This window comes from Bos javanicus, chromosome 6, assembly GCF_032452875.1.
Source record: "Bos javanicus breed banteng chromosome 6, ARS-OSU_banteng_1.0, whole genome shotgun sequence".
Taxonomy (NCBI): domain Eukaryota; kingdom Metazoa; phylum Chordata; class Mammalia; order Artiodactyla; family Bovidae; genus Bos; species Bos javanicus.
Window position 1 is genome coordinate 105,610,252 of NC_083873.1, and position 13,768 is coordinate 105,624,019.

The 13,768-nt window shown below is 58.1% G+C and overlaps 1 protein-coding gene across 2 annotated transcripts in view; it reads right to left on the reverse strand.

Moving 5' to 3' along the window:
• Positions 1-634: 634 nt before the first annotated feature.
• WDR1 (WD repeat domain 1) overlaps positions 635-13,768 on the reverse strand; it is a 42,393-nt gene continuing 29,259 nt past the window's right edge. The window contains exons 9-15 of one of the 2 annotated variants that reach the window (XM_061420824.1): positions 11,767-11,856; positions 10,143-10,297; positions 8,954-9,041; positions 5,908-6,018; positions 4,707-4,880; positions 2,877-3,021; positions 635-1,743 (exon numbers count right to left, since the gene is read on the reverse strand). In XM_061420824.1, the coding sequence (XP_061276808.1) occupies positions 1,637-1,743; positions 2,877-3,021; positions 4,707-4,880; positions 5,908-6,018; positions 8,954-9,041; positions 10,143-10,297; positions 11,767-11,856 (870 nt within the window). In that variant the 3' untranslated portion in view covers positions 635-1,636. Of the gene's footprint in view, positions 1,744-2,876; positions 3,022-4,706; positions 4,881-5,907; positions 6,019-8,953; positions 9,042-10,142; positions 10,298-11,763; positions 11,857-13,768 lie in introns of both variants that reach the window. The other variant, XM_061420825.1, reaches the window with a different exon arrangement.

Below are 13,768 nucleotides of genomic sequence, written 5' to 3' on the forward strand. Positions count from 1 at the left end.
TGTTAGCCAGTTTTGCCCAGCTTACTTAAGCCACTTCCCCACTGACGTGAAGGCCCCAGCCCAAACTCACCGCAACACAGCGGTCCTGTACTTGTGTCCTCTGGTGGCCCTCACTCCAGTTATCATAGACTACATTTCTCTTCCACGTTTAGCTCCTTTTTATACATGAACTGTAGAAGCAATGAGAACAGAAGGGGAAATTTTTTACTGGGCCTGTAAATGTATAGACGTCTTTATGATGCTGTCTTCTAGCCAAGAGTAAGACAGTCTTTCCATTACTAATTTAAATGCTTGGGAATTTAGTTTTTTTCAACATCGGAATGCACACTATTTTTTACTTCTCAAGGCAGTACCAGAAAGGTCATGAACTGCCACAGAACCTGAGCGTCAGGCAGGACTGAGCTCAACCTGTCCGACGCTTTCAGTATACAGACAAATTCAGGTGCAGAAAAGCGAGGTGGTCCAAGACACACAGTATTGGGCAGTTGGGGCAGGAGGGGATCCTGAGGTTCCATGCCTTCCCGAACCATCCCCTGAGGCTGCATGCCAGTGAGATACCCAGGTCATGGGGTCCCATGTAGCTTTCCAGCCCCCGCTCCACGTGTCCCCATTACACAAAGTCAGCAACCCACAGTGAAGAGAAAAGATATTTAATTATTTCTCTGTCTAATCTCTTAAAGCGCTCAAAGTATTTTCACAAGTGCAAGGGGAGGGCCCGCTCTCAGCCAGCATTTTACCAGTGATTCCGACAAACGCAAAGAGACTCCAAATCACCGTGCTTTATATACTTATTTTAATTTCCGCACTGGTAAAGAAAAGGAAGGTGTAAATGAGGACAAGTTAGTTTACAGTGACTCCATATTTGCCTTTTAAATTAATCTGTTCTCTCGAGGGCAGAGGATAGAAAGACAGGAAAAAACATCAAAGCACAAGAGTGAACTGGTGAGCAGGATGCCTCCCGTCCCGCTAGCAGAGGATCTGAAGGCCTGGAGGCAGCGCAGTAAACACGGACAGGCATGGATTAAGATACACTGGAAGAAAAACAAAAACCAACCCCCACAATTCCATTCTCAAAACCAAGCACAGAAACTGACAGTGAAACGTGGAGTTCCGTGTGCGCCCGTCAGCCTGAAACCAGCGCCACCTGCTCCACAGCATCGGCCCTGCCGGCCCCTCTTCTCGAAGGTACAGAAACCAGAAGGACCCGCAGGTGGGGAGCGCGAGGGGCTGCAAGCCCCCCGGGAGCCACGGGAGGGTCTGTGTGCTTTGGAGGCTCTGCCTCTGGAATGTTCTGCGCAGCAAGCAGTGGGTCTGAGTCAGGCGCCACACGTGGTTGAAGGTGCCCGCTTAATTTCCCATGTGCAAACGGTCAGGGTCTAAAGCTTTCAGAACTTGGGACAGACAGGATGGCCCAGCGAGCTGGCAGGTGGGCGGTGGGCCCCCTCCCTCCAGGGGGCGGGGCCGAAGGTGGGCACGAGGTGAGGCCCCTCCCCCAGGAGGCAGGGTGGGGTGGGACCGAGGTGAGGCCCCTCCCTTGGGAGGCGGGGCAGGGGCGGGGCAGAGAGGAGTGACAGAGGCGGAGCTGCGTTCACCCCACGTCCCTGATTCGGTCTCGAGTTGGTGTGAGGGGGGCTCCTCAGTAGGCGATTGTCCACTCTTTGACAGAGGCGTCGTGCGAGGTCGTGACCAGCGTGTGCTCATCCAGCCAGGCCAAGCTGCTCACATGGTGGAGCCGGTGCGCATCTGGGGAGAAAAGAGGCGGCGGCTTTTGAACTCCGCGGCCACGGGGACACCCTGGGCTGAGATTACCTGCAGGGGTCACGGCAGAAACCCAACACGATCCTCCTGGCTCAACCAGACCCCCTTGCCCTCTTCTCAGCGGGGGAGAGTCTGGGTGATGGGAGGGGCAGTGGCCGGGCTCCTCAGCACCCCTACCCGCGCTGGGACCCCTGACACTCGGGGATTAGCAGCCAGCCACCCCTGGCTGCAGCTTCCTGGTACCAGCAGAGTCCTGACAACCGGGGTGGGGGGGCAGAACTGCCCCTCCCCACAGGGGTACAAGTCCGTCTTTCTGTGCCTAAGGCAACAATATACAGACAACACACAGACAGGACACAGTGTTAATTCTAGTAGGACCAAGACCACAATGAATAAAAAGGTTGGTAACACAAGCTGGGGAACCCTGCACACAACAGCCTGACCTCAGGCCAGTGCACATTCAGTGACCTGCGACCCGCCTCCCCCCCCCGCCCCCCAAGTCCAGTCCAAGGACTGGACTTCCCACCCTCTACTCTGAGAGCTCCTTGCTGCATCTTGAACTTGAGTCTTCCTACAAAACCAGCACTGCTTCCCGTGGAGACCAGGATGGCCCATCTAAGTCAGCTCTGCTCCCCACCCCCATTCTGAACCAAGGAGTGCGCCTGCCTGCACACCTGAGGACAGCCCACTGGTGCCCTTCCCCCACCACCTGAGAAAGAGCTCTTGATGGGGGGTGAGGGTGGGGCCTGACACAGGTGGGGACCCCTCCCCCACCCGACACAACTTTTTTGAATAGTAGAGGATCCCATTTATATTCAACATAAAAGGCTCCCTGTGGGGTAGGGACTGAATGGAAAGGGACCAGAGCCCACATGAGGTGGTGGAAGGTGGGGACATGGGGACAGGAGAACTGAGATCCACCCTGGATGGACATGGCTGCTGGATGGATGCTGGGCACACAGGTGTCCTCTGCATGTCTGCCTGGACCAACAGAGATGTTTGCTGGATGGCCAGGCCTCCCGAGGGGGCCACCTCCCTAAAAGCACAGAAGGGACCCTCGGGCCCTGGGGACGCCTCTCCGGAGCTGCTCAGGGAGCCGAGGTGGGTGGGAGCATCACCTTGGATCTTGACCCTGGTCTCAGGGTCACTCAGGGTCCACACATACACCATCATGTCCATGCCACCCGAGGCAAAATGCTCGTTGTCCGGAGACCAGGCCAGGCAGACGATCTTTGCGTGGTGTCCATAGAAAACGTTGTTCTCCTGGATGTGAATTGAAAATAGGTGGCAGGTCAGGGTCCAGGCCAGAGTGAGTGGGCATCATCTCACCTAAGGTCAGGCTTCTCACCAACTCACCGACCCCTCATAACATGCCCAGGGTGCCCACTGCTCAAAGGCACAGACAGGAGCAGCCCAAGATCAAGCAGCAGCTGCTGCACCCCTCCCAGGATCCTGGGACTCTGGGGCTGTCCTCCTAGCATGTGTCAATGGGCCACATGTGCCCACCTGCCTGCAGAGCTCTCTGCCCTAGGGAGGGGACAGTCAGAAAAGTAGGAATAGAAAGCACGAGAACGTCCTATTGGCATGGACCAGGCCCTATGCGTGTATGGACGGAGGAAGTGGCTGCCCCCCAGACATGTGCCACTGCCCTGGAGCCCGAGTTGGGTGGTGTGCTCTACAGGCAGACATCTGTCCACAGGAGCACGTGTCTACAGCATGTGCCAGCCTCGAGCCGCTGTCTTACCAAACGGGTCAATGTGAACAGAGTGTTAATGCTCTCTAACTAAACTAATGCTTTTACTTCGAGTATTCCACCTTGTTCTTAATTCCTAGATTAACCATGATTTTCGAGTTTGCCTCTTTCATTTTTTGTTGAGTCTACGCTGCAGATTACTCAGCATGCTGTAAACTTGTTATATGCAAATGAAATCACTTAAGATGTGATAAATGCAGGATTTGATAAATGTGCTACTCAGGTGGAAGGGACCTCCTAGGAGGTGGAATGTTCTTCATGTTGACGGAGGTGTGGGTCGCAGTCAGAAGCAAAGCATGAGTATATACTTAGGTTCTCATTCATTCTTCATTATATGTAAATTTTACAGCCAAAACTAAGAAACCAGTAAACTCTAGTCAATATGTGGGCTGATATACTTAATGGCAAAATATACACTTAAATGCACTAAAAAATTAGATTACTAGATGGGTAATGTGACACAGTAAAATGGTTAATGGTAGAATCTAGGGGGCAAATTCTTTGGACTCTGCTATAAATTTCAAAGCTGTCCTAAGGGTTGGAAGTTGGGGGTGGGGGGGAGGTTGGCTTGGTGGGGGGGACTGGAGGGACCCCTCCTCCCATCTGCCCTGTGGTCCAATCACACCAGCTCCCTCATACCCAGAGGCTGACCAGAGCCCTCTGGAGTGCAGTCTCTTGTGAAACGGGTCTAAGGCTTTCTCACGCCTCCCAAGCCAGGGCCGGATGAGCTTCCGGGGTCCTGGCAATGGGGTCCTCTTTCACCCATCCACTGCCCAGGGACCCCCCCCAACCCCGAGTGCAAGGCCACATCTGGACGACCAGCACTCACACTTGACAGGACTTTAAGTGGCAATGATATCCAAGAAAAAAAAAAAAAACCTAGCCTAAGCCCTTTGACAGAGAAGGTCCCAGAAGTCACTGGGCAATACTGCCGAGGTGAACCTACCAGCCCGATTTCACAGCAGCCTGGCCCCTACTCAGGCCCCTAGCTTTTTGGCAACTTTGCTACGAGCCCACAAACTGCTGGACGGCAGGGGAAGTCTCCTTGGCCCACGTCATTCACGCTCCGGGAGCAGCAAAACTGCGTGTCCTGTGCACCCGCCCCATCAGTGATGACCAGGGAGAGAGGCTGTGAACCCCTCCTGCCATCTGTGCTGCCTGGTGTGGGGCCAGGGCAGGCGGCCCGCCCACTCACCGAGTAGCCGTCGGCAACGCTGAAGACCGTGACCACTTTGCTGGCGTCGCACACAGCGAGGAAGGCGCCGTCGTGGGAAAACGCCAGGTCGGTCACGGGGCCCTTGGCCTCCAGGAGCTTGCCCTCGTCCTTCAGCGTGGTGCCCAGGATGGAGTAGAGGCGGACGTTCCCATCCTGCAGGAGGACAGAGGGGCAGCGGGTCACTCCCCTGACATGGGCGCCTGTGCCCACAGACAACACTTGTGCCCTCCCTGCCCCCACCCCACCCCCCGACTCTCCTGAAGCCCATCCTCCTAGAGGGAGGGGCCCGAGTATCCGTAAGAAGTAGTGCTTTTCCTCCCCACCGACTCATGCCCGGCTTGGCCACATGCCAGCTCAGGTGCCAGAAGAACTACCCCTTCGTCCCCAGGTGCCAGAGGACATGTCCTACAACCCAGCAGCAGCTCTGGTGTCTGGCTTAGCATAGTGGGCAGAATTACATGAAAAGAGGTTTAATTATCTTAAAATCACATCAAACTGCGGATCCCAGCCTCCCCAACCCTAACTGTGATCGGGGTGTTTGGGTGCTCACGAGACTGCCCCTTTTATAAAATTTCCAGTATGTTCCAATCAACTGTCCACAGGCCGAGCTCTGAGAAGCACCTGTACAGGCGTTAAGTCTCCAGCGAGGGCCCCTTGTCCAACCTGACTGTGCACTGAGCCTCACCATCTGTCCCGTGCCCTGTACCCCATGCCCCTCCCCGGCCCGGCAGATCCCCTCGGGCACCAGGCTTCTCTCCCTGTTCTGTCCAGCCTCTGTCCTAGCAAATGCCCCATCCTCGTGGGGTCCCAGCACTTCTCTGCAGGGGCCAGGAGGTGAGGGGAAAGAGTGGACGACGGGAAGTCAGACTCGGGGAAACTGAAGCCCTCTGGCGGGCGCTGCACTGCACGGGTGTGAAGGCTCCCCTGTCCCCTCCCTGTGCCCACAAGGCTCTCCCACCTGCCCCCAGGACCGACACCCAGGCTGAGGCCTTCCTTGCCCTGTGCCCCTAGCACAGCCTGCTCACTGCTGGGACCCTGGTCTCCTGGGGGGGGAAGGGGGCAGCCCAGGGAGATTCTCACTTGGGTGGCAGGAGGTAGCCTGGCACCCACACAGCCCTGACCACCCTCCCCCAAATCACTCAAAGACCCTAGGGCAGAGGGTATGGGGACAGGGCCTTACCGCGCCCCCGACGGCCACTGTCTCACCAGCCGGGTGCACGGCCACTACTTCGGGCTCATAGCCGGGGTTGTCGATGCTGAAGCACTTCCTCTGGTCCTTCAGCAGAACGATCTGGGAAACACACAGACAGTGCGGTTAGAGCAGAGGCCCGGGACAGATGGCCCAGGCCGTCCGGGGGTCGGGGGCGGGGGGCGGCGGCAGGACAGCGCGGGGCACCAGGACAGGGCTTCAGCCGCACTAAGTGGGACCACCCGAGGGCCCCGCAGTGTTACTCCCTCATCAGCAGCAATGGTGCTGTCCCTACGCCCCGCCCGGACGTCTGGGTAAGCCATCTGCTGCTTTTGAACTTGAATTCCTCCAACTACACACCAGTGGGCGTAATGACAGAGCTCTGCTAAGCAGATTGTCCTGGGTTCAAGAAGACACAGCACGTGGAAGCGACGAGCCTCTAATCTGACACCAGAAATGAACGGGACCGGCTGGACTTCTAAGTCCTGGCCTTTCAGGTCTGTCCAAAGAAACATCCTTTGCAACCTCCACCCGTGGTGTATGAAACTGCTAGCAACGTCACTGGTGAGTCCCCAGAGCTTGGGGACAGTGCTGGTGGCCCCCCCCCAACTCCCAACTAACAGAGGGCAAACCGGGCCCCTGGGGGCTGACTCCAGCGGGCAGACAGCAGTGCTGGGAGTGCGGGTCTGTGGAGGCCATCTATCTGTCCCCAGCCCTGGCAGGGAGGGGAGGACAGGACACAGATGGCTCATGGCTAAGCGGCCTGGAGGCACCCATGGCACACCCCGCCCCCTCGTCCCACCCTAGCCAGCTCCTGCCTCAGTTCCCCGGTGTTTGCCAGGGCAGGACAGAGTTGGTGGGCGGGGCTCAGCACCCAGGGGTGCAGGCCCTACAGAAGGGCTCTGCCGACACAGACAGGACTTGATCCTGGCTCAGCCACCTGCTGCCCAGGATGGGGGTTGGCAGGGGTGGAGGGGCAGGGGATGGACACATGCGGCTCATGAACTGTCCTGAGCCTTGGGCTCCCAGGGTTAAAAACCCAGCGGTGCCTAGACAGCCTGAGGATGGAATTCACGGCTCAGAGTAAACGAAGTGCCTCATAAAAAGCAAACAAAACCAGCTGCTGGAGCCTACTGGAGCCTACCTGAGCCACGCACCCTGCAGGTCCCTGGGGTGGCAGGGTCACCTCCTGTCAATATAGGAGCAAACGAGGTGCAAGCCCTGCAGCTCTCAGAGCCAAGTAGGGACTCACATATGGGCTGCACGACCTCAAAGCCTTGCCCTGGCCACCATGCTGCATCTTCCACCCTCTGCAAATGGCCCAGGGCCCCCCGATATGGTGACCCTCCTTTGTCCCCATCCCCACCCACCTCTTGCTACCCCTCCTGGTTCTAATTCACTGGACTGTCCCAACAGCGTGGCCTCCACCTGTGATAGCTCTGGCTTGACCCCATCTGATCCCGGCTCAAGCCACCAGCGGTCCCAGGGGCAGGTAGCCCCCCTCCGCCATCCTTGGGGTTTGTTGTGGGCTCTGCTGTGGGGCGGGGGAGGTGAAGAAGCCCAGGCGATGGGCGGCAGCACCCACCTTAAAATCTGCTACGGAAAACTCACCTGGACAAACATTCACCCGAGTCGTCAGCCTGACTCAGGAAGCACCCCTACTGCCTGGCACCCCCGACAGAGAGACGGAGAGCCTTTGTCCAGACTCCGGTTCAAGTCTCCGAGGTGAGACCTGAATGTGGCTGCTCCCTGACCAAGAATCGTGGGCCCCTCCAGCATGGTCTGTGGACCCTATGACTGGCTGTGGGGAGTTCTGGTCAGGATGCCCGAGAGAAGCAGGGGAACAGCAGAATACAACAGGGCAGTCATCACACCTGATCGCATGGGCCATGGACTCCTGGGAACCCAGGACTAGACCCTGTACCCACCAGCCCCTTCTAAGCAGAGCCTCGGGTGGCTCTTCCCGGAACCTGTGAGCTCTCCCGGTGTGACCTTCTAGAAAGGCCACGTCCAGTCTTTCCCACACTCGCTACGGCGCTCCCAGTCCTCAATTCCTCATGCACCCTCACTGGCCACCCCGCTGTCTGCTGTAATTGCTTGGCGGGAGGGCTGTGTTATCTAGGACACATAGGATTCCACACTCCCCGAAGCAATTAAGCTCCCAGGACGGAGGAGGGGCAGCGGATCCGAAAGACTCTCCGGAGCGGGTCTGTTGCTCGTGCCAACAGGGGCTCTGTTGCACCTGCCTCCTCCACCTTGCACGCTGGGACGCCCAGCCCTGGCGACAGACGGCGTCTGCTGCAGAGCAGTGTCCTGGATAAAGTGGGTCAGGCCTGGGTCTCAGTCAAGGGCGGTGTGTTCCGGAAATTTTAAGAAATGGCATGTAGACAGACCTTCACCGCCCTGAATGAGAACCCAGGCTGCCGGGGCTGGAAGAGCAGACCCCGCGGAGGCCCGGGTGCCACCCTCCACCATCACAGGGCCTCGGGGAGGGAGGCACGGCCACTCTCAGCCTCCTCGCTCGCGGAGGCGGTACCAACAGCCTGCTGTGTACTTCCTTGTAACCCGCCCTGTGAGCTGCAAGGGACGAGAAAACTAAAGCTCAGAGAGGGTGAGGAAAACGCCCAAAGCCACACAGCCAAGTGCTGCAGGGCTGGGATCTGCAATGAGTGGACTGAGCCACACTGGCTGTGCCTCTTGTGGGCGGCAGGGGCGAGGGATCACCCCGTGCAGGGCATCTGACCCTCCAGTGTGGGCTCTGGCCAGGCTGCCCGGGTTCAAATCCCAGCTTTGCCCTTTGCCGGACGCAGCCCTGGGGCAGCTTAGCCTCTGTGCCTCAGTGTCCCCACCCGTGAGGTGGGGATGATGCCGGCCTAACTGATGGGGCTGCTGAGGATTCAGTGAACACGTGGGAGGCCCTCAGCACACGCAGCAGAGCTCTCAGTAAAGAAGGGGAGAACGGCTGTGGAGGGACGTGGGGACGAGACACTGCGCAGTGTGTCTGGACCTTCTGGTCAGACCCGGGTGGGAGCCGTACCTGGCCAATGCACACGACCACGGTGTAGCCCCCGGGGCCGACGGCCAAGCACTTCGGCTGGACGTCCAGTTTCACGACTCCCTGTCCGCTGTGGAGAGAAGGATGTGTTAGTCTCCAGGGGTGCAGGGCAGGCATAGACACTCACTCAGTGAGGACCACAGCTGCTCGGGGACAGGTGGGAATTCCACCCGATCGTGGCCGAAGGAGCCTCTGCTAAACAGACATGGGAGGGAGGAAGGAAAGACTCCCCGACTCTAGGAGAGAGTCGAGATGGGGGGCTGGGACGAGGGGTGGGGGCGGCGAGAGGAGGTGAAGGCGGCACGTCCCGCATCTGCGCCGAGGGCCGCCCCCCTGCTGCCCTGTCCTGGGTCGGGCCCCATGTGCGCCGGCCAGAGACCCTGGCTGGCACTCCCTGGGTTCAGACAGCATTTAGTTCTGGTCCTGACCTCCCAAAGAATCTGGCTTGGATGATGAAGAATCTGCCTGCAATGTGGGAGACCCAGGTTCAATCCCTGGGTCGGGAAGATTCCCCTGGAGGAGGGCATGGCAACCCACTCCAGTATTCTTGCCTGCAGAATTCCCATGGACGGAGGAGCCTGGTGGGCTACAGTCTATAGGGTCGCAGAGTCGGACACGACTGAGTGACTAGCACTTTCACTTTCCCAGCCTTCCACGGCCATGACCAGTCTCCTCCTCAAGGTAATTAAACAAACAAACAAACAAATATATATATATATATGTAACTGGCACTTTTAACGGGATGGGTGAAAATTGTCACCTTTACTTTTGGTTAATGGAGAAAGACTTGGCAACCCAGCATTCTCGCCTGGAGAATCCATGGACACAGGAGCCTGGCGGGCTACAGTCCATGGGGTTGCAGAGTCGGACACGACCGAGGGACTTAGCACTTTTGGTTCAAACTACAAAGACACATCCCAGAAAAATCTGCACACACAAACCACTTCTTAACAAACGGTAAACTGAGGAAAACGCCACAGAACTGAGCCAAACGTGGTGCCTCCCTGGCTGGGTGAAAGGGCCCCTGCGGCAGGGTGACCAGCCTGTGGCTCTGCCCTGGGTGCGCTGGTGAGCCCAGGCTTGGTAGCAGCAGCATGGGCCTCCCGAGGGCGACTCCACCACCGATGGGCTGAGGGTCAGGGGGGCGCGTCCAGCCCCGGGCAGCTCTCACCTGTAGTCCCGCAGCGTGAGGTTGGTGTACCGCACCGTGTCGTCCATGCTGCAGCTCACCAGCTGCCCGTGCTCGTCCACGGTCATCCTGGATACCTGGTTCGTGTGGCCCTTCCCAGCAAAGGAGTCGTTCTCCCCCGTCTCAGAATCCCAGTAATGTGGGGCGGGGGGGTTAAGGAAGAGCCTGGCTTAGGATGCGGTGCATGCCCTTCCCTGGGGAGGCCATGGCCTGTCCCCTCTCCCGGGCACATTAGGGAAGGGACAGTGGGCACCAGGCCGAGTGAACTTCTTCGTGCACATTCAGCTCCAAATTTCAGGAAGTGGACGTTGTGATCAACCAGCAAGAGAGCACGCAGTGGGAGAGTCCACCCGTCTCTAGAATGAGAACTAGGCAGGTCGCAGGACGGCACTGTCCTGCCATGATGGAGTGGCGCCTCTGTCCGAGGGAGCTCAGAAGGAAGCCCTGTGGGGACCCCACGTACCCGGGCCGATACCCCCTGACCCCCTCGCTCCCTTTTGCCTGCTGTCCAGCCCAGCACCTTCAGTGGGAGGCAGCCTATGCCCCGAGGACTGGCTGATGGCTGCCCAGGTGCCATTTGGCAACCGGTCCCAGGCTGACCGTCCGCTCGGGGTGCCTGAGTGTGAGCTGTTTTTAAGTTATGAGGCTCTCCTTTTACATCAACAAAGAAGCATTTTTGTTTGCACTGAGGATAGTTCCCCAGGAAGCTGAGGGCAATTTCTGCAGCTCACAGGTCTCAGGATGGGAGCCCCCCACCCCGCCTCCGCTGTGGATCCCCCAAGAGGTCAACATCATGGTGAGTAGACACCAGGGCTGGCCAGGGACGAGCAGGGAGGACGGGGTGGTGCCCGGAGTTGGGGTACATGGGGCAGAACCCTGGTTGTACCCTCTTTTCCTTCTGTTTTGAGGGGGCAGAGGGGGACCTCTGCCCTCCTCCCTTGGGGCTACGGGGAACTGTTCCCAGGAGGGAACCCTGTAGACAAGGAGCACCACGGAGCGGGGGGAAGCGCGGGGCCTGGGAAGCCCCTCCAGGGGCAGGGGCTGGGCTGCACAAGGGCAGGCCTCGCACGCAGCCACGATGCCTCGCCGAGCCAGGCCCTGCGGACATCACTGGCCATCCTGGAGCGGGAGGGTTGGAAGGGCTGCCAAGAACGTCTCGGGGGGACCCCAAAGCCCCGCACCAGGGGACAGGGCATGGGCTCTGCCCAGCTCTGCTGTCGCCGAGCAGAAGCCACTCGAGGTGTCTGAGCTTCACTTTTCCCATTTTTAAGACAAGGGGACTCCCCCAACAGGCTCTAAGTCCTTCTGGATCCTAATGCACATGGATTCTGCTGCTCGTGAGGGGTGAGGCCAGGACCAGGTCACAAACAGGGAAGTTCAGCAACCAGGCCCTCATGGCCGCACACAGCGAGTGACCCATCAGGTCAAGGCTGTGACCTGGAGCTGGAGGGCCCGAGTGTGGACCGGGCCACCTCTCGGTGGCCAGGACGAGGCAGAGGAGCCCTGTGGCCACCACCTGTCCAGCCTGGCCTCTGGCTCTGTGGGAACAGGAAACTCCCGCCTCTCCTGCCAGGGCCTGCGGAGCCAGCACTGTCAGTCAAAGGATATTAATGTGTCCGTCGTGGCTCCCAGAGTAGATGTAAGACTTGCCGCCGTTTTTATGCACCGTCAGGCACTGGATGGATTTGCTGTGACCCTGCAGAGGAGACAGATGGGTGGGGTGAGCTGAGGACATGCCTGTGTCCAGCCAGTGACTGTCAAACGCTCACCGCCGGCTAAGCCCCAGGGAGAGGCCACGGCCCTCGTGGGCCTGAAACACCGCCCGCCGGCATGGGTCAGCTGCCTCCTGCTGACCACCCCTTGATACCTGGGTCCCTCTCCACCCAGGCACTTAACCCTGACCTGCGTGGAGGACGGGGGTCTAGCGGGAGCCCCAGCAGAGCGCCTGGGTCTGTGCAGACTGACCCAGGTAGCCGCCCCCCGTCCCCAGCCACGGAGGACAAGCCCCCACCCAGCACTGGGTCTCCACGAAGGTGAAGGAGCAGTACTAAAGGCCCAACTCTCGCAGAAGCAGAACCCCAAAGCCACTGGACGGCCCAGAGAGTCTCCACCCAGAGACCCAGCTCACACCTCTAGCTCTGTCCCTGGCTTGTGAGGATTCTTCTCTCCTGAGTTCCCTACCCTCACCAGGGCTGTGATCCCACAGCCACGGCGGTCCCAGGGCTGTGATCCCTCCTTGATCAGCAACAAAGGGGCCCAGAACACTCGTGTACAACCAGATGACTGCTTTGAAGGGGGGCATTTTACCTCCCTTTCTAACTGCTTCTGAGATGGAAAAACCCTAAGAGATGGGGTTTAATCACAGCTCTTTCCCCTCCTCAGATGTAGCCGGGGCCCTCTGAGCATCGCTGACTGTTGCCATGATGTGATGTGTGTACTATAAAGCAGAGACATTACTTTGCCAACAAAGGTCTGTCTAGTCAAAGCTTTGGTTTTTCCAGTAGTCATGTATGGATGTGAGACTTGGACTATAAAGAAAGCTGAGCACCGAAGAATTGATGCTTTTGAACAGTGATGTTGGAGAAGACTCCTGAGAGTCCCATGGACTGCAAGGAGATCCAACCAGTCAATCTTAAAGGAAATAAGTCCTGAATATTCATTGGAAGAACTGATGCTGAAACTGAAACTCCAATATTTGGCAACCTGATGCAAAGAACTGACTCATTGGAAAAGACCCTGATGCTGGGAAAGATTGAAGGTGGGAGGAGAAGGGGATGACAGAGGATGAGATGGTTGGATGGCATCACTGACTCGATGGACTCGAGTTTAAGTAAACTCCAGGAGTTGGTAGTGATGGACAGGGAAGCCTGACGTGCTATGGTCCATGGGGCCGCAGAGTTGGTCATGACCTAGCGATTGAACTGAACTGAACTAACTGCTCCTGGGATGGAAATCTAAGAGATGGGGTTTAATCACAGCTCTTCCCCCTCCTCAGATGCAGCCGGAGCCCTCTGAGCATCACTGACTGCTGCCACCACGAGACGTGTTTCATCAGAGAAAGGAACACACAGTTCTCAGGACCCCTGAGTCCTTTCCACAGGGCAGCAACCCACCAGGCCTTACCAGGAGTCTTGCCCCACGCAGCCTGGGAACCCAGACAGAACCTGTGAGCAACGGGATGCATTGGGACTTGGCCCGCCCCATCTGGGGCAGCAAGCAGCCTTGCCAGGAGCCTGTGAGCACTGGGGCTCTCCCGCGCCCCACAGACGAACGCTGTGACAAGCGGGCCTGCTCAGGTGATTCGATTCTGATGCAGCTCCAGCTCGAGCCACAGGATCACCTGGGTGCGCCTTAAAAGTACCGAGCCCTCAGAGCTTCCTACGGTCTCTGACGGCACCCCAACGGGGCTGGCCAGGCATCAAGCCCTTTATGGAAATGTCCAGATGACCTGAACGTGCACTAGGGTTGAGAAGAGCTGATTTAACTCCAGCCCAGTTCCTGGGCTCACCCGCAGCCTGATGTCGGCACCAAACACCCCTCGGGATTCACAAGCTAGCTACACAAGGCCTAAATAGGCAGATGGCCTGGCCTGGCCCCTGCCTCACGGG